Source organism: Phyllobates terribilis, unplaced genomic scaffold (assembly GCF_046119375.1).
Source record: "Phyllobates terribilis strain yellow unplaced genomic scaffold, ASM4611937v1 Scaffold_4__5_contigs__length_816908805, whole genome shotgun sequence".
NCBI classification, from domain to species: Eukaryota; Metazoa; Chordata; class Amphibia; order Anura; family Dendrobatidae; genus Phyllobates; species Phyllobates terribilis.
The window spans coordinates 717,695,919-717,716,926 of record NW_027362764.1 but is presented as its reverse complement, the minus strand read 5'-3'; the positions used below and the strand labels follow the sequence as shown (position 1 = coordinate 717,716,926).

The 21,008-nt window shown below is 43.9% G+C and overlaps 1 protein-coding gene across 2 annotated transcripts in view; it reads right to left on the bottom strand.

Annotated features, from left to right (window-relative positions):
• The window catches only part of CTHRC1 (collagen triple helix repeat containing 1), a 93,311-nt gene that overhangs the window by 48,341 nt on the left and 23,962 nt on the right, over nt 1-21,008 (bottom strand). For both annotated transcript variants that reach the window (XM_073676782.1, XM_073676783.1), the window contains exon 2: nt 6,182-6,403. In XM_073676782.1, coding sequence (XP_073532883.1) covers nt 6,182-6,403 — 222 coding nt within the window. The remainder of the gene's footprint in view (nt 1-6,181; nt 6,404-21,008) is intronic.

Here is a 21,008-nt window from a genome sequence, read left to right as displayed (position 1 = left end):
TGACATATTTGTGTGTATTATCCCTGTACTGTGACATCACTGTGTGTATTATCCCTGTACTATGACATCATTGTGTTTATTATCTCTGTACTGTGACATCACTGTGTATATTATCTCTGCACTGTGACATCACTGTGTTTATTATCCCTGTACTGTGAAATCACTGTGTATATTATCCCTGTACTGTGACATCACTGTGTATATTATCTCTGTAATGTGACATCACTGTGTGTTTTATCCATGTACTGTGACATCACTGTGTTTATTATCCCTGTACTGTGACATCACTGTGTATATTATCCCTGTACTGTGACATCACTGGGTGTATTATCCTTGTACTGTGACATCACTGTGTGTTATCCCTGTACTGTGACATCACTGTGTTTATTATCCCTGTACTGTGACATCACTGTGTTTATTATCTCTGTGCTGTGACATCACTGTATTTATTATCTCTGTACTGTGGCATCACTGTGTGCATTATCCCTGTACTGTGACATCACTGTGTTTATTATCTCTGTACTGCGACATCACTGTGTATATTATCTCTGCACTGTGACATCACTGTATTTATTATCTCTGTACTGTGACATCTCTGTGTGTATTATCCCTCTACTGTGACATCTCTGTGTGTATTATGCCTGTACTGTGACATCACTGTGTTTATTATCTGTGTACTGTGACATCACTGTGTGTTTTATCCATGTACTGTGACATCACTGTGTGTATTATCCCTGTACTGTGACATCTCTGTGTGTATTATCTCTGTACTGTGACATCACTGTGTGTATTATCCCCGTACTGTGACATCACTGTGTATTATCTCTGTACTGTGACATCACTGTGTGTATTATCCCTGTACTGTGACATCACTGTGTGAATTATCCCTGTACTGTGACATCACTGTGTGCATTATCCCTGTACTGTGACATCACTGTGTGTATTATCCCTGTACTGTGACATCATTGTGTTTATTATCTCTGTACTGTGACATCACTGTGTATATTATCTCTGTACTGTGACATCACTGTGTTTATTATCCCTGTACTGTGAAATCACTGTTTATTATCCCTGTACTGTGACATCACTGTGTGTATTATCCCTCTACTGTGACATCACTGTGTGTATTATCTCTGTACTGTGATATCACTGTGTATATTATCCCTGTACTGTGACATCACTGTGTGTATTATCTCTGTACTGTGACATCACTGTGTGTATTATCTCTGTACTGTGATATCACTGTGTATATTATCCCTGTACTGTGACATCACTGTGTGTATTATCCCTGTGCTGTGACATCACTGTGTGTATTATCCATGTACTGTGACATTACTGTGTTTATTATCCCTGTACTGTGACATCACTGTGTTTATTATCTCTGTACTGTGACATCACTGTGTTTATTATCTCTGTACTGTGGCATTACTGTGTGTATTATCCCTCTACTGTGACATCACTGTATGTATTATCTCTGTACTGTGACATCCCTGTGTATATTAACTCTGCACTGTGACATCACTGTGTTTATTATCCCTGTACTGTGAAATCACTGTGTGTATTATCCCTGTACTGTGACATCACAGTGTATATTATCCCTGCACTGTGACATCACTGTGTATATTATCTCTGTACTTTGACATCACTGTGTGTATTATCTCTGTACTGTGACATCACTGTGTGTATTATCCCTGTAATGTGACATCACTGTGTATATTATGTCTGCACTGTGACATCACTGTGTTTATTATCTCTCTACTGTGACATATTTGTGTGTATTATCCCTGTACTGTGACATCACTGTGTGTATTATCCCTGTACTGTGACATCATTGTGTTTATTATCTCTGTACTGTGACATCACTGTGTATATTATCTCTGCACTGTGACATCACTGTGTTTATTATCCCTGTACTGTGACATCACTGTGTATATTATCTCTGTAATGTGACATCACTGTGTGTTTTATCCATGTACTGTGACATCACTGTGTTTATTATCCCTGTACTGTGACATCACTGTGTATATTATCCCTGTACTGTGACATCACTGTGTGTATTATCCTTGTACTGTGACATCACTGTGTGTTATCCCTGCACTGTGACATCACTGTGTTTATTATCCCTGTACTGTGACATCACTGTGTTTATTATCTCTGTGCTGTGACATCACTGTATTTATTATCTCTGTACTGTGGCATCACTGTGTGCATTATCCCTGTACTGTGACATCACTGTGTTTATTATCTCTGTACTGCGACATCACTGTGTATATTATCTCTGCACTGTGACATCACTGTATTTATTATCTCTGTACTGTGACATCTCTGTGTGTATTATCCCTCTACTGTGACATCTCTGTGTGTATTATGCCTGTACTGTGACATCACTGTGTTTATTATCTCTGTACTGTGACATCACTGTGTATATTATCTCTGTACTTTGACATCACTGTGTGTATTATCTCTGTACTGTGACATCACTGTGTGTATTATGCCTGTAATGTGACATCACTGTGTGTATTATCTCTGTACTGTGACATCACTGTGTGTACTATCCCTGCACTGTGACATCACTGTGTGTATTATCCCTGTACTGTGACATCACTGTGTTTATTATCTCTGTACTGTGACATCACTTTGTATATTATCTCTGCACTGTAACATCACTGTGTTTATTATCTCTGTACTGTGGCATTACTGTGTGTATTATCCCTCTACTGTGACATCACTGTATGTATTATCTCTGTACTGTGACATCCCTGTGTATATTAACTCTGCACTGTGACATCACTGTGTTTATTATCCCTGTACTGTGAAATCACTGTGTGTATTATCCCTGTACTGTGACATCACAGTGTATATTATCCCTGCACTGTGACATCACTGTGTGTATTATCTCTGTACTTTGACATCACTGTGTGTATTATCTCTGTACTGTGACATCACTGTGTGTATTATCCCTGTAATGTGACATCACTGTGTATATTATGTCTACACTGTGACATCACTGTGTTTATTATCTCTCTACTGTGACATCACTGTGTATATTATCTCTGCACTGTGACATTACTGTGTTTATTATCCCTGTACTGTGAAATCACTGTGTATATTATCCCTGTACTGTGACATCACTGTGTATATTATCTCTGTAATGTGACATCACTGTGTGTTTTATCCATGTACTGTGACATCACTGTGTTTATTATCCCTGTACTGTGACATCACTGTGTATATTATCCCTGTACTGTGACATCACTGTGTGTATTATCCTTGTACTGTGACATCACTGTGTGTGTTATCCCTGTACTGTGACATCACTGTGTTTATTATCCCTGTACTGTGACATCACTGTGTTTATTATCCCTGTACTGTGACATCACTGTGTTTATTATCTCTGTGCTGTGACATCACTGTATTTATTATCTCTGTACTGTGGCATCACTGTGTGCATTATCCCTGTACTGTGACATCACTGTGTTTATTATCTCTGTACTGCGACATCACTGTGTATATTATCTCTGCACTGTGACATCACTGTATTTATTATCTCTGTACTGTGACATCTCTGTGTGTATTATCCCTCTACTGTGACATCTCCGTGTGTATTATGCCTGTATTGTGACATCACTGTGTTTATTATCTCTGTACTGTGACATCACTGTGTATATTATCTCTGTACTTTGACATCACTGTGTGTATTATCTCTGTACTGTGACATCACTGTGTGTATTATGCCTGTAATGTGACATCACTGTGTGTATTATCTCTGCACTGTGACATCACTGTGTGTACTATCCCTGCACTGTGACATCACTGTGTGTATTATCCCTGTACTGTGACATCACTGTGTTTATTATCTCTGTACTGTGACATCACTTTGTATATTATCTCTGCACTGTAACATCACTGTGTTTATTATCCCTGTACTGTGACATCTCTGTGTGTATTATCCCTCTACTGTGACATCACTGTGTGTATTATGCCTCTACTGTGACATCACTGTGTTTATTATCTCTGTACTGTGACATCACTGTGTATATTATCTCTACACTGTGACATCTCTGTGTTTATTATCTCTGTACTGTGACATCTCTTTGTGTATTATCCCTCTACTGTGACATCACTGTGTGTATTATGCCTGTACTGTGACATCACTGTGTTTATTATCTCTGTACTGTGACATCACTGTGTATATTATCTCTGTACTTTGACAGCACTGTGTGTATTATCTCTGTACTGTGACATCACTGTGTGTATTATTCCAGTAATGTGACATCACTGTGTGTATTATCTCTGTACTGTGACATCACTGTGTGTATTATCCCTATACTGTGACATCACTGTGTGTATTATCCCTGTACTGTGACATCACTGTGTTTAATATCTCTGTAGTGTGACATCACTTTGTATATTATCTCTGCACTGTGACATCTCTGTGTTTATTATCCCTGTACTGTGAAATCACTGTGTTTATTATCCCTGTACTGTGACATCAATGTTTATTATCCCTTTACTGTGACATCACTGTGTATATTATCCCTGTACTGTGACATCACTGTGTGTATTATCCCTGTACTGTGACATCACTGTGTATATTATCCCTGTACTGTGAAATCACTGTTTCTATTATCCCTGTACTGTGAAATCACTGTTTCTATTATCCCTGTACTGTGACATCACTGTGTATGTTATCCCTGTACTGTGACATCACTGTGTGTATTATCCCTGTACTGTGACATCACTGTGTGTATTATCCCTGTACTGTGAAATCACTGTTTGTATTATCCCTGTTCTGTGACATCACTGTGTGTATTATCCCTATTCTGTGACATCACTGTGTGTATTATCTCTGTACTGTGACATCTCTGTGTGTATTATCCCTCTACTGTGACATCACTGTGTGTATTATCTCTGTACTGTGACATCTCTGTGTGTATTATCCCTCTACTGTGACATCACTGTGTGTATTATCCCTATTCTGTGACATCACTGTGTGTATTATCTCTGTACTGTGACATCTCTGTGTGTATTATCCCTCTACTGTGACATCACTGTGTGTATTATGCCTGTACTGTGACATCACTGTGTTCATTATCTCTGCACTATGACATCACTTTCTATATTATCCCTGTACTTTTGTATCACTGTGGATATTATCTCTGTACTGTGACATCACTGTTTGTATTATCCCTGTACTGTGACATCACTTTATGTATTATCCCTGTACTGTGACATCACTGTATATATTATCTCTGTACTGTGACATCACTGTGTATATTATCTCTGTACTGTGATATCACTGTGTATATTATTCACTTATTGTGACATCACTGTGTTTATTATCTTTGCACTGTGACATCACTGTGTACATTATCTCTGTACTGTGATATCACTGTGGATATTATCTCTGTACTGTGACATCACTGTGTTTATTATCCCTGTACTGTAACATCACTGTGTGTATTATCCCCGTACTGTGACATCACTGTGTGTATTATCTCTGTACTGTGACATCACTGTGTGTATTATCCTTGTACCGTGACATCACTGTGTTTATTATCCCTGTACTGTGACATCACTGTGTTTATTATCCCTGTACTGTGACATCACTGTGTGTATTATCCCCGTACTGTAACATCACTGTGTATTATGCCTGTACTGTGACATCACTCTGTGTATTATCCCTGTACTGTGACATCACTGTGTGTATTATCCCTGTACTGTAACATCACTGTGTGTATTATCCCTGTACTGTGACATCACTGTGTGTATTATCCCTGTACTGTAACATCACTGTGTGTATTATCCCTGTACTGTGACATCACTGTGTTTATTATCCCTGTACTGTGACATCACTGTGTGTATTATCCCCGTACTGTGACATCACTGTGTATTATGCCTGTACTGTGACATCACTGTGTGTATTATCCCTGTACTGTAACATCACTGTGTGTATTATCCCTGTACTGTGACATCACTGTGTATATTATCTCTGTACGGTGACATCACTGTGTGTATTATCCCTGTACTGTGATATCACTGTGTGTATTATCCCAGTTCTGTGACATCACTGTGTTTATTATCCCTGTACTGTGACATCACTGTGTGCATTATCCCTGTACTGGGACACCACTGTTTTTATTATGTATTATATGGTGCTGCTTCATGAATTACCACTTACTGCAATTTTCCCCAGATCAATGCCATAATTCAGGGCACTCCAGGCGCATTGCTTGAAGTTTGGAGTCCAGGCCTCTTCTATACTCTCTCTCATGCATTCTCCCTTCTCTCCTTTATTCCCATCACGTCCCGGAATTCCTGGTGTTCCTGGGATGCCATTCGCCCCTGGGGTCCCGTCTCGGCCAGAAGGACCCATGCTGCCTTGCATACATAAACCATTATACTGCAAAAGAATTTAAAAGAAAAAAGATTAGCCAAACAGTATTGTACTATTATTGGGGAGGCTACTAGGCCACAGTCTGAGGATATTCCTTATATTTGGTGAAAACAAAGGATAAAACACCAGAGAGACGATGATGGACTGTTCCGCTGTACCTACTATATACATAGGATTATCACTGTATCTGGGCTATCTGTGCTCTAAATGGAAAGTCATATAAAGTGGAACATTTAGCAACAATGAAGGAATAATTCTCATTTCTCCAAACCATCAAAAAATAAAATGTTAAATATTATCACGAGTCTTAATTAAAAATCTCAGACCATTTTGTGGCCGTAGTTCACATGCAAAGTTATGTATCTTCAAAGATACAGATTGCAAACAAATCCTATATAGTCTGATCCTGCATTCATACCCTTTTGTATCTTTCTCCAGAGTACTTGCTAACCCTCCAGATAGATACAGTCATGACAGAAATTGTTGAAACCTTTGAAATTGTTCCATCAAATGAAGTATTTCTCCCAGAAAATTATTGCAATTACACATATTTGTTATACACATGTTTATTTCCTTCGTGTGTATTGGAACAACACAAAAAAACTGAGAAAAAAAGACAAATTGGACAATTTCACACACAACTCCAAAAATGGGCCGGACAAAATTGTTGGCACCTTTCCGAAATTGTGGGTAAACAACTTTATTTCAAGCATGTGATGCTTGGATAAACTGTGTGACAAGTAATAGGTGTGGGCAATATGAAAATCACACCTGAAACTAGATAAAAAGGGGAGAAGTTGACTCAATCTTTGCATTGTTTGTCTGTGCACTTTTAGGGGCATTGGAGCGGTACAAATGGTGCACATATAGGACTTAGGGACGGTTAATATACAACTTATGGAGACAGAAATGACTATTGGCCAGAAGTTCACGTGATTTTTTATACATTTTCTACAGTTCACACAATTCGCCTTTAGGATTCTTTAGTCTTAATTAGTGTTGAGCCACCCCCGTAGTGTTCGAGTTCGGTTCGGTTCGTCGAACACTCGTGTGTTCGCCGAACTGTTCGCCGAACTGTTCGTCGAACTGTTCGTCGAACACCTTCGAACACCGTTAAAACCAATGGCAGGCAAACAAAAACACATAGAAACACATAGAAAACACCTTCAAAGGTGTCCAAAAGCTGACAAACTGCTCAGAAGACATAACTAACACATGGAAAAGTGACAAGTACATATAGTCATGCGAAAATAAAAGAGGTGGAGGAGTAAAAGGAGGGGGAGACACAGATATAGGCATGTCATGCCCTTCTAAAATCCAAAAAGTGAGAAGCCGACACGGCCAGTCCGCTCCTGCCCGTGCCACCTCCGTGTCGCCGGGTTTGTGCCAGAGCCGCGGTGAACCCTGACGGCCAGCCCCCCTCTCCCAATACTGGTGCCTGTCCGCTGGTGGGTCGAGCGAGCCCCCCTGTGGTGGAGGCAGCTCTAAGCTTTTTAATTTAAATTGTCTCTCTAATTTGAATGAATACACTTTAAATCCATTTACAAGGATCTATTGGAGGGCAAGTCTCATGCCAGCAGCCGCGGTAATTCCAGCTCCAGTAGCGTCCACTAAAGCTGCTGCAGTTAAAAAGCTTTTATAAGGATCGAGCTCGGCTGTCCACCGCAAGGCATCCTACTGCCAGTCCCAGCCCCTATGCCTTGGGATGCCTCCTGATGCTCTTCACTAAGTATCCCATGGTCCCGAAGCATTTCCTTTGAAAAAATTAAGTGTCTAAACTACAGGTGGTGCAGCTTGCTTAACAGCCGGGATAATCCGCTCACTAGCAGACACTGCTACTAGGCACAAAGTATTTCCTGGGCTAGATGCAGTTAAAAATTTGTAATTAGATACTCTCGTTGGATGCTGAGAAAGCATTCCATAGAGTCTCCTGGCACGCCATATATGATTCTCTTAAAAAGCTTGGGGTAGGGGTCTAGGGGACCCTTTTATAGCCAAAATCACGGCCCTGTATCGCAATACGTCACCTAGGCTGAAGATAAATGGAACTGTAGCACCCTGAGGGCTCGGTTGCTACAGACGTATTGCACCTCACCCAGAGGTGTGATATCTCACTCTCAGGTAAGGATGGAGTGTGGATCAGGACCCGACACCTGCATGCATTACACCACATTGCCGTGGGGCAGGGCGACCAATATGCCCCTGAGATGGGCACGACAGTCCCTGTCCCTGGCTGGAGTGGGGGGAGGGAACACTGAGGAAGGGGAACCCTGTAGTGCAGGAGCAGGGAGGAAGCAGTTCCTGGGTGCATTGAGAAGGGAGTATAAAAGGTGGGCACCATCTTAGTTCAGTGCAGAGAAGTCTGAGCAGAAGTGGCAGGGAGCAGGGGCTCTGCATGAGCTCTGCTCCGGAGGCGGGCCTAGTAACAGAGGCCCAGGCCTGGAAGAGGGAGAAGGAAGGAAGAGGAGCGGAGAAGGCTCCAGGAACGAGGAATGAAGGGATCCCAGGGGTGCGGACGGGCGAGTCGCCACCGCACGCCCGAATCCACCTGCGTGGAGGGGTCAGGCCAAAGGGGGAGACCGGTCCCCGAACTAGTGGAGGCAGGAAACGACCCTCAGCTAGAAACCGGAGGCTCTGACATTTTATGTGGCGCAGCCCCTCGCTACACCCGCTAGGAAGGCACCACATAGGGTCAGGGAAACTGGCGCCAAGTTTACCAAGAGGAGGCCCGAGGCAGCCGGACAGAAGTGTTGGTAAGAAAGGCCAGACAAAGGACACACAAAGGGGGTCCTGTGAAGTGCTCCAAAGTTATCTGGGAGTTGTCTGAGCCCCTCACCTGGTGAGCACAGTACGACGTGGGCAGCCGTTACCTGCAGACGTGGTCTGGATAATAAGAACTGAGTAAAGGCCCTGAACTGCATCACTGACTCCGTGTCGTTACTGCTGCTGCCCTGCACCATCACTCCCATCCTCCGCATACACTGCCCTGAGGCTATACTCCTCCCGTGGGGAGTTATGCTACGCTCTGCTGCACCCACAACACCAGCCTCAGTGGTCTGCCCTGTAGCGGCGGTTCACTCTGACCGCAATCCACGGGTGGCGTAGTCGGACATTTAAACATGAAAACCACATAAATAGTTCCGCCACTGGTTTGACCGCCCTGAGCCACGGAACTGGGTCGCCGCCACGAAGACTACAACCACCAGCATCCACCAAAAAGGGTCCGGCTCCGGGTGTCCCAAGGCCCAGGGGGTGCGTCAGAACATTTTCATCACCTTTCACAATCACCAATGGGACAAGGCAGTGATGTCCTCTGTCCCCTCTCTTATACATCCTAGTGACGGAGCACCTGCTCTCATCAATTCGCCATAACCCCAATATTAGGTGGATTGAGGTGGGAGGCACCGAGTACAAGTGCTCTCTATTTGCTGATGATGTCCTAGTATATATCACTCAATCACATATATCCATCCATGCTGTTATGGCTGAAATAGATCACTTTGTTACATGGTAAAATTTTAAAATCAATGCAGCGAAGTCTGAGCCCTCGATGTCTCCCTCCCCAAATCCATATAGGATTCCATCCAGTCCAACTTTCCCTTTGCCTGGCCCTCACAGGGTATCAAATACTTAGGAATTCCTATTCATAGAGACCTCTCCCATCTATGTTATCTTAATTTTGGGCCCTTTATTGAACAACTCCATACAGACCACGGTTGGCAAGTTAGAACTGTAAGATTCACTACGTGAACCACTGGTGTTTTGTGGAAAAGCACATGTACACCGCGTTCCAAATTATTATACAAAAAGTGTTTAGGAGTGATAAGGGAAGAATTTGTTTGTTTGTCAGTTAAACTCATTGATGGTGATGTGTGTCAGGGCTCTTTATATCACTGTAAGCAATTGCAGACACCTGTGCTAATTAGTTTGGCAGGTGTGTCCAATGAAAGGCAAGACTACTTAAGAAGGCTCTCTCACATTATTAAGCAGCCTACATTTTCTGCCAAAATGGGAAAGAAAAAGGATGTGTCGGCTGCTGAGAAGCAACAAATTGTGGAGTGTTTAGGTCAAGGCATGACTACAATCAACATTGTGCGATGATCAGGATGAAGTGTCTTGGCAATCAAGAAGTATGTAGCTGATTCACAGTACACACGTGTGCGTGCTGATAAGGGCAAATTGAGGACTCTTTCCTACAGGCAATTACGTCAGGTTGAAAGAGCAGCGGCAAAAAAGCCTTGTCATAGCAGCAGACAAGTTTTTGAAGCTGCTTGTGCCTCCAACGTCCCCCGAACAACAAGATGCAGGGTCCTTCAGAGGTCTGCAGCTGTGCATGCGCCATCCTGTCGACCTCCTCTATCCACTTCACACAAGCAGAAACGGCTCCAGTGGGCCAAACATTACATGAAGACTGATTTCAAAACTGTTTTGTTCACGGATGAGTGCCGTGCAGCGCTCGATGGTCCAGATGGATGGAGTGGAGGATGGCTGGTTGATGGACACCCCACGCAAACACGGCTACAGCGCCAACAAGGAGGAGGTGGAGTAATGTTTTGGGCTGGAATCATGGGGAGAGAGATTGTAGGCCCCTTTAGGATCCCTGAAGGCGCTAAAGATGAACTCCATAATGTATGTGGATTTTCTCAAACAGCACTTCCTGCCATGGTTCAAGAAGAAGAACCGTGTATTTCACAGCAAGATCATTTTTCTGCATGATAATGCACCATCTCATGCTGCACATAAAACATCTGCATCTCTGGCTGATATGGGCATAAAAGGGGACAAACTTATGGTGTGACCCCCATGCTCCCCTGACCTCTACCCCATTCAGAACCTTTGGAGCATCATTAAAAGGAGTGTCTATGATGGCGGGAGGCAGTTCACATCTAAGCAACAGCTCTGGGAGGGTATTCTGTCCTCATGCAAAACAATTGAAGCAGAAACCATCCAAAACCTGACAAATTCAATGGACGAGAGAGTTCAGAAGCTCCTTTCGAACAAGGGGTCCTATGTGAAAATGTAACATCACCTAGAATAAAGTTTTGAGTTGAAAACTGTTTGATTTCAGTTTCTAACAACCTGCTAATGCTTATAATTTCAAAAATGACCATTTTTTTGGTCTTTATTAAAATGAAAAGGTTGATCGAAAAGTTTGGGGGATCTAAGAGTGTGGCAACCCAGTAGTCATGATTACTTCGAATTCTGACAATATGAGGGTCATGCTGCAGGTAGTGCAGCAAGAAGGCACTTATGTGCCTTGCGCATCTCGGAGCCCCAAAATTATTTTCCGGGCTAGATGCAGCTAAAAATTATTTTTAATTTTAAATCTGGTGAAGCTTTAGTATAGATGGCCTAATAGGATCAGTGCTGCACACTGCTACAAAGCCCAAATTATTTTCCAGTCAAGATACAGATAAACATGATTAGTAATTTGAAAGCTTAAAACGGTTGGTAGGGTGATTTTAACCAATCATCAAGCTTTTACTCTCCCCAGGATGACACAGGGGTAGAAAAGTCGTTTCGGATCCATGATTTGTTCATCTTTATGAACGTGAGTCTGTCTACATTATCAGTGGAGAGCCGCGTGCGCTTATCTGTCAGCACACCACCAGCAGCGCTGAACACACGTTCAGACAGAACGCTGGCTGCGGGGCATGACAAGATCTCCAAGGCGTAAGTGGCTAGCTCCGGCCATTTATCCAGATTGGAAGCCCAAAAAGAGCAAGGGTCCAGTGACACAGTCGTGGCTTCAATGTTTACTTGGAGATACTCCTGTACCATCGTCTCTAGGCGTTGACTATGTGTCAGACTTCTTGTCTCCTGTGGCCTTGCAAAGGATGGGCTAAAAAAGTGGTGAAATGATTCCGCAAAATTGATGTTACCAGCAGATACTGTGGTTTGAGTGCTGAACACTTGACGGTCCCACGGTTGGCAAGTTGGAACTGTGAGATTCACTACGTGCACCACTGGTATTTTGTGGAAAAGCACATGTAAGATTCTGCAACAGTCTCTGCTGATACTCCTGCATGCGTGCATCCCTTTCTATGGCAGGAATAATTTCTGCAAATTTACTTTTGTACCGGGGATCTAACAGTGTGGCAACCCAGTAGTCAGGATTATTTCTAATTCTCACAATTCGAGGGTCATGTTGCAGGTAGTGCAGCAAGAAGGCACTCATGTGTGTTGCGCATCCAGGAGCACCAAGTCCCTGTTGTGTTGGTGGCGAGGTAACAATCATGCTTCCTTCCTCTGTCCTCTCCCCCCAACCTCGCACAACAGAAATGTGATCAAGGTCTCCCTCATCTGATGAGTCTTCCATCAGTTCGTCCTCCACTTCTTCCTGGGCTCCTGCACCTTCCTCACTAGTTTGGCTGCTACCATGCGCCCTGGTAAAACCATCTCCCCCACCCTCACATGCCTGCCGCCTTGGTGCTGCCGACCGTCTGGACCTTGCAGATGTTAGCCCTTCCGCATACAACTCCTTCTCCTCTACTTCCTCCACCTCCTCTTGTGCCACCACCTGACTCTGAATTCTGTTTAACATGTGCTCCAGCATGTAAATCACCGGAATAGTCATGCTGATAATGGCATCGTCAGCACTAAACATCTTCGTCGCCATTTCAAAACTGTGCAGAAGGGTGCATAGGTCCCTGATCTGAGACCACTCCTCCAGCGTGATTTGCCCCACCTCTGGGTCAGAACGTATTGCACCAGGGCTCGTCGGTGCTGCCACAGTCGCTGCAACATGTGCAGAGTTGAATTCCACCGGGTAGGCACATCGCATTTTAGCCGGTGAAGTGGCAGGCCCAACGACTTCTGTAGAGATGTAAGTCGCTGAGCTGCGGGATGCGAACGGCGGAAGTGAGCACACAGCGACCGTGCCCTCTGCAGAAGGCCATCTAGTCTGGGATAGTGGGCTAAAAATTGCTGGACAACCAGGTTCAACACGTGAGCCATACAAGGCACGTGTGTGACATTGCCCCGGCGAAGGGCCGCACCCAGGTTTGCAGCATTGTCGCACACGGCCTTCCCTGGTTTCAGGTCCAGTGGAGACAACCATTCATGAAATTGGTTCTCCAGAGCTGACCACAACTCCTCAGCTGTGTGACTCACATTTCCCAGACATTTCAATGTAAAAACCGCCTGATGACGTTGAGCCCTACTGCCAGCATAGTAAGGAGGTGTGCAGGATCCCTTCTGCGCAGTTAGAAAGCTTGTGGCATGACCAGACAGGCTTTGGGTGCAGGTGGAAGACCGAGAGGAGGTTGAGGAGGCAGAAGCAGTGGAGGAACTTTGACATAAAGAGGATTGACGCACAACTCGTGGGGACGGCAAGACTTGGACAGCAGCCCCTTGTCCTGCTGTCACCATAGTTACCCAGTGCCCAGTCAGCGACATGTAACGCCCCTGTCCATGCCTACTCGTCCAAGTGTCTGTGGTGAAATGCACCCTGTCACACACAGAGTTTCTCAAAGAAGCGGTGATGTTGTGTGCGACATGCTGATGGAGCGCAGGCACACCTTTCTTTGAGAAGTAGTGTCGACTGGGCATCTGGTACTGGGGCACTGCGACGGACATAAGGTCTCGAAAATCCTCTGTGTCCACCAGGCGGAAAGGCAGCATTTCTGTAGCCAAGAGCTTGCAGATGGTGAAATTCAACCTCTTAGCTTTCTCATGGCTAGGAGGAAATGGTCTTTTACTTGTCCACATCTGAGGGACCGAGGGCTGGCTATTGTGCTTAGACGGGGTTGATAAGGGTGTCCCCGGCAAACTGCCGGTCTGTGAGGAAGATGCAGGCGGACATGTTAGGTTGCCTTGATCCAAAGGTGGTGCTATCGATGTCGGACAGCGCTCAACACCAGCTGGTGTTACCACCTCCAAAGAAAATGATGACCTGCCAATCACGCTGGCTGTTGCGGGTAAAGAGGTGGCAGGTCTGCGCCCCAAAACAGGTGTGGCTGCTGTCCCCCCAGTCACAGAGGATGAAGAGGCCGCGGATGCACAAGATATGGCAGACGGTGATTGGCCCGGCCAGCTAGGCCGCATTGTAGCACACTGAGCTTCCCACTGCAACTTATGCTTCATGTCCATGTGCCGGTTCATGCATGAAGTACTCAAACTATGTATTTTTTGGCCTCTACTTAGCTTTTGCTGACAAATGTTACAGATAACACGAGTTGGGTCATCTTTATCGATCTGAAAAAATGCCCAGGCTATGCAAGGCTTAGCACCCATGCGACATGAAGAGCCACCACGACTTGTGGTGAGAGGCAGAGTTGTGTTTGAGGATACAGTTGTTGACGTGCTTCCAGTACTACGTCTCTGTCCAGGAAGGCGCAACCTGACCTCGTCGTCACTAGCATCTTCCTCCACCTCCTCTGCTGACCTCATCTCTTGGCTGACTGTGGGTTGACAGTAAGTGGGATCTCCGACCTCATCATCATCACCCTGTGCGTTATCACACCCGTCGTCCTCAGAGCCAACCTGTTCCTGCCCTGACAAAAAACTAAAGTTGTCGCTCCAATCAGGTATTTGAGTCTTATCATCGCCTTCCTCATTGTCTCCACCAACAGGAGTTACAGTTTGGGAATGAGGGTCTACATTATGGTCAGAACCTTCTGCGTCTGGTCCTGGATCCGACTCATAAAGATTCTGGGCATCAGTGCAGATCATTTCCTCGTCTGGATTCACAGAAGCGCTGGAGTCGACCTCTGATTCCCAGGCTATAGTATGAGTAAACAGCTCTGCAGACTCAACCATCTGTTCTACCTCATACTCAGACGGGCAGCTGGAGATTTGGGAGCTGTGAGTAAGCAAGTGCGATTTGGGTGACACCTTTGAGGACTGGAGTATTTGTGATGTTGAAGTTGATGTGGAGGAGAGCCCACTTAAAGGAGCACTTGATATCCGTTGAAGCACCTGCTGTTTTTGTGCCTCATCTGGAATTTGTAGCGATTGGCGTGGCCGTAAGAAAGGGATCTTATCACATTGTCCGCTAAAAGAAGTAGACATTTTAGTTTGGCTGGAAGATGGTCTTTCTTCTGCAGATGTTACTGTTGCTTTAACACCTACCCCACGGACACAACCTTTTTTCCCCTTCCCAACACGCCTATTCCCCTTTCCACCAGCAGCAGGCCTTTTTCCACTCATTTTGGTGGTTAACTAATTCACAACTCTGGAGTTGTTTGCACAAAAAAACAATGGATGGTAACCGAGCAGAGCTGAGTGGCCAAACTGTGGTATTAGGCCAAAACTATTGGCTGGGTTAGATGCAGAAAAAAATTATTTTTAATTTGCAACCTGATGGAGGTCAGTATAGATGGACTAATAGACCAAGTCCCACACACTGCTAGAAGCCCAAATATTTTTTCAGAGCTAGATGCAGAAAAAAATTATTTTTAATTTGCAACCTGATGGAGGTCAGTATAGATGGACTAATAGACCAAGTCCCACACACCGCTAGAAGCCCAAATATTTTTTCAGAGCTAGATGCAGAAAAAAATTATTTTTAATTTGCAACCTGATGGAGGTCAGTATAGATGGACTAATAGACCAAGTCCCACACACTGCTAGAAGCCCAAATATTTTTTCAGAGCTAGATGCAGAAAAAAATTATTTTTAATTTGCAACCTGGTGGAGGTCAGTATAGATGGACTAATAGACCAAGTCCCACACACCGCTAGAAGCCCAAATATTTTTTCAGAGCTAGATGCAGAAAAAAATTATTTTTGATTTGCAACCTGATGGAGGTCAGTATAGATGGACTAATAGACCAAGTCCCACACACTGCTAGAAGCCCAAATATTTTTTCAGAGCTAGATGCAGAAAAAAATTATTTTTAATTTGCAACCTGATGGAGGTCAGTATAGATGGACTAATAGACCAAGTCCCACACACCGCTAGAAGCCCAACTATTTTTTCAGAGCTAGATGCAGAAAAAAATTATATTCAATTTGCAACCTGCTGGAGGTCAGTATAGAAGGACTAATAGAACAAGTCCCACACACTGCTAGAAGCCCAAATATTTTTTCAGAGCTAAATGAAGAAAAAAATTATTTTTAATTTGCAACCTGATGGAGGTCAGTATAGATGGACTAATAGACCAAGTCCCACACACTGCTAGAAGCCCAAATATTTTTTCAGAGCTAGATGCAGAAAAAAATTATATTCAGTTTGCAACCTGCTGGAGGTCAGTATAGATGGACTAATAGAATGATGCTATGCCCAAAAGATTTTACTTCACTAGGTGCAGTAAAAAAATTGGTATTCTATACACAGGTGGTATATCTTGCAACACAGATAGGCTACTCCACTGACTAACACACTCTGCAATAGGCCAAAAAGGATTAGCTTTGCTAGATTCAGCCAAATGCTGTGAAAAAAACTTGCACAGCACTGGCACAGACCTGCCTGGCAAAAACTGATAGGAACTGATGTAACCTAGTCCTGAAAAGGACTCCAATTACAATTAGTCTTTACTCCCACAACCTATCTATTTAAGAGCACAGACCTCCCTGATAAAAGTCGTAGGAAATGCTGTAACCTAGTCCTTAAAAGGACTGCAATCACAACTATTCCCTACTCCCAAGCTATCTGTATATTTGTGCGAAAATTGGCTTGAAATTAACATGGTATAGCGCACACAGCAACAGCGGTGCCGTCTAACACGCAGCTGCAGCAGTGAGAAAATGGTGGCGACGGGGAAAATGGCTTGGTCTTATAGGGCAAGGACATGTGACATACACTGCCAATGACACATGCCCTTGCTTGTGTGAAAAAAAGCACTTCGCTCCGTGTGTGCGCTGCTGATAGGCTGACAGATTGCACCTCCCCAATGCAAATGCGGGAAAGAGAAAAAAAAATGGAGATCTTCATTGTTCCTGCAGAGATCCATCCCCTGCCCCTCCCCCCACCCCGCTGTACACTCAAACTGCGTATTAACATTAATTTTCATCATTACTGAGAAAAAATCCAGTTATGATTTTGGTGCACGAACAGTTATCGAACATAACCTCGAACAGCCGAATTTTTCTCAAATTGTTCGTGTTCGCCGAACGGCTCGAACACCGCCCAAAACAGCTCGAATTTGAGATTGGCGAACAGTTCGAGTAGAACAACGCTCATCTCTAGTCTTAATCTCCTTAGAGCTGCAAATACACTTCCAACAAAAACACTAACCCGAGATAGGAAAGTCATTATGTCCGTATCTCCCCTCGAAGTCAAGACTGATGCAAATTGTTGATTTTTTTTATCCTGAAAGGTTGTGGATTTCAGTCTCTGAGCTGGAAAATGTGAGTCAATTAGCTGTGAAATAAGAAATAATGAAAAGAGCAGTAAATGTGCCAGAAGACAGAACAAGAGCAGAAGTCTTTCTCCTGGCCAAAAATCACTTCTGATCCCCTGAGCCAGGATATACGAGTCCTCCTATAAGGTCCCGGAGCCAGACATGGCACTGACTGTGTGCATTGTGCAGCCTTATAAGTATGTCTTCTATGAACGCCTGCAGTCGTTTTCTGCATTCTTGCCAAATCCTTTTTTTTTGCCTACAATCAATTAGAAAATGTGCGGTAATTTGAGGTGAAACTATAAAGGCTCTGCCAGATCATAAGCAATCTGCAAAAAAAAATCTGATTTTATGAATCACTTGAAGTTGCTGATGCTTAAAGGCGTTCTTCTCCTATATTTATTTTTCACATTTTATTAAAGGGATTATTCTTGTTGGGCCCATTAGGCTCCAGGGCCCAGGTGCAATTGCAACCCCTGCACCTACTGTAGTTACTCCTCTGATTGCAGCCGCTCACCACTCATGACTACAGAAGAGCGGCACCGGTCCGGGAGGCGACTATCAATGTTTTTATTTTTCTCCCCTCCCTGAGGTGGCTTATGCTATGGGAGGACTGCTCTAAAGTTGCTCCTCTCGCTATCTGCTATCCACATAGTGCCCAGGGGCATAGTCAGATGGTAAAAGTGGACATTGTTACCATAGGGTTAGATGCCGATTTCTGAAGTAGGTGGTGGGACTTTAATGGAGGGAGAAGAAGATCATGGTAAGATGCAGATAAGTATTATATGTATGCTACTTTTAATGAGGAGAATAAATTAGGAAAGAATGAAGAAAGATGGATACTTAACTTCATCGGCATGGCTAGGAGAAGACCGGCAGAACAAGTGCCCTGGGTGCTGGATGCAAAGATAGACCGCAGTCCAGAGCCTCTCACCTAGCCAAATCAGTTCTCATACTTTGAACTGCTGAGGGGCCATAGCCCGAAACACCATGTCTGCAAATTGAAATTCTGATTTGACTTTTATCTAAAGTCATATTGCAAGACTTGTTAAAGGATCGATTGTGACTTAAAGAATTGCTGCTTCCAACAAGTGGCACTATAGAATTCAAGTCCTTTTACTCTCTAAAACACTTAACAGGACAGACACTGGTGCTGATTCAGACAATGCGGACTCTGGAACACTTTACTGGGCAGGTAACAGGTTCTGGTGCTGGTTCAGACGGGATGGGTTCTGGAACACTTGACAAAGTGGGAAACAGGTTCAGGTGCTGGTTCACACTAGATGGGTACTGGCTCAAGGACACACAAGATGGATTCAGGTTCAGGTACCGACAGGTCGATTTCAAGAACAGAGACCTGAAAACGGAATTAGCAGCTTGCGTACTAACTAAACGCGAATGTTGCAAAGGCACCTTTCTTCAAGGGAAAGTGCCTTAAATACTTTAGCGTCTCCCAGCCATTGGTTGGGTACACCTCAGGATTGCGAGCGCTCCCAGCTTCATAAAGTGGTAACGCGAGCGCACCCTTAGCGCACTGCCAGGAGTCCTGCCCGGTGTGCGCAGGCCCTGGGATACAGGAGCTGGGGCAGAGAGCTCAGATGGGCGGATGAGGCAGTGAGTATGTCGGCATCCCTGCCAGGAGGAGGTGGAGGAACCATGCAGGGTCGTCGGCGTTACAGCAACCTTTTACCCTTTACCTTAGTTTGTTCATTCTCCTTTTACGTTATATCTATCAATCCTAAAATGGTATATGGACATTGTATATGAATCATATTTCATTTTGCTGCATTTATGTACAATGTATAATATATGATCATTTACTATGTAACGTAAAACTTATAAAAAGAATGTAAAAATAATGTTATCAATACAATACTGCATCTTCAAAAAACCTTTGACATCACATAGTGAAGTTTTGATCAGCAATGGTGCTAAAAAAAATATAGAGGCAGATTTATAGACTTTGTATGAGCCAAGTGTAATTAACCCACATTTATGCTAATGCCTGGCAATTTCTAAGGTTCTGAGCCTGACAATGTAAAAAGTATTTTGAAAGTGTAATTACTCTTTAGGATTGCACCCCCCAACTATTTATATCTGTATGAAGCTCTTTGAAAGACAAGTCCACCAATACCTTTACAAGGAGAGTCCGTCCCTCCGTTAGCATTTGAATTGATAAGAAAATCTGTTTGAAGAGCTATTTGTAGATTTAAAGCCTCTGTCACTCCAGCTCTATTCCCTGCCCAGCGCCGCCTCCTCCTGCTTGACTGACAGCCTCTATGCTGTGTTACTTTAGGCAAAAGGAGCAGTCAGTCAAGCAGGAGGAGGCAGTGCTGGGCAGGGAATAGAACTGGAGTGACAGAGGCTTTAAATCTACAAATAGCTCTTCAATCAGATTTTAATATCAAGTAAAATGCTGATTTCTCAGAAACGGAAGAATAGACTGGTCATGTAAAGGTATTCCTGGACCTGTCCTTGAAAGACCTACAAGATATATTCCTCAGCACAGCAATAAGGCCAAATATTTAGTTAGTGCAATTACTTAACCCATGTTAAAACCCTTGCTGGGCAATGTACCGTGAAATGAGAGGAGACGTTGGATAAATTATACACTGCTCAAAAAAATAAAGGGAACACTCAAATAACACATCCTAGATCTGAATGAATGAAATATTCTCATTGAATACTTTGTTCTGTACAAAGTTGAATGTGCTGACAACAAAATCACACAAAAATCATCAATGGAAATCAAATTTTTTAACCAATGGAGGCTGGGATTTGGAGTCACCCCCAAAATTAAAGTGGAAAAACACACTACAGGCTGATCCAACTTTGATGTAATGTCCTTAAAACAAGTCAAAATGAGGCTCAGTATTGTGTGTGGCCTCCACGTGCCTGTATGACCTCCCTATAACGCTTGGGCATGCTCCTGATGAGATTGTGGATGGTCTCCTGTGGGATCTCCTCCCAGACCTGGACTAAAGCATCCGCCAACTCCTGGACAGTCTGTGGTGCAACGTGACATTGGTGGATGGAGCGAGACATGATGTCCCAGATGTGCTCAATCGGATTCAGGTCTGGGGAAGAGGCGGGCCAGTCCATAGCTTCAATGCCTACATCTTGCAGGAACTGCTGACACACTCCAGCCACATGAGGTCTGGCATTGTCCTGCATTAGGAGGAACCCAGGGCCAACCGCACCAGCATATGGTCTCATAAGGGGTCTGAGGATCTCATCTCGGTACCTAATGGCAGTCAGGCTAACTCTGACGAGCACATGGAGGGCTGTGTGGCCCTCCAAAGAAATGCCACCCCACACCATTACTGA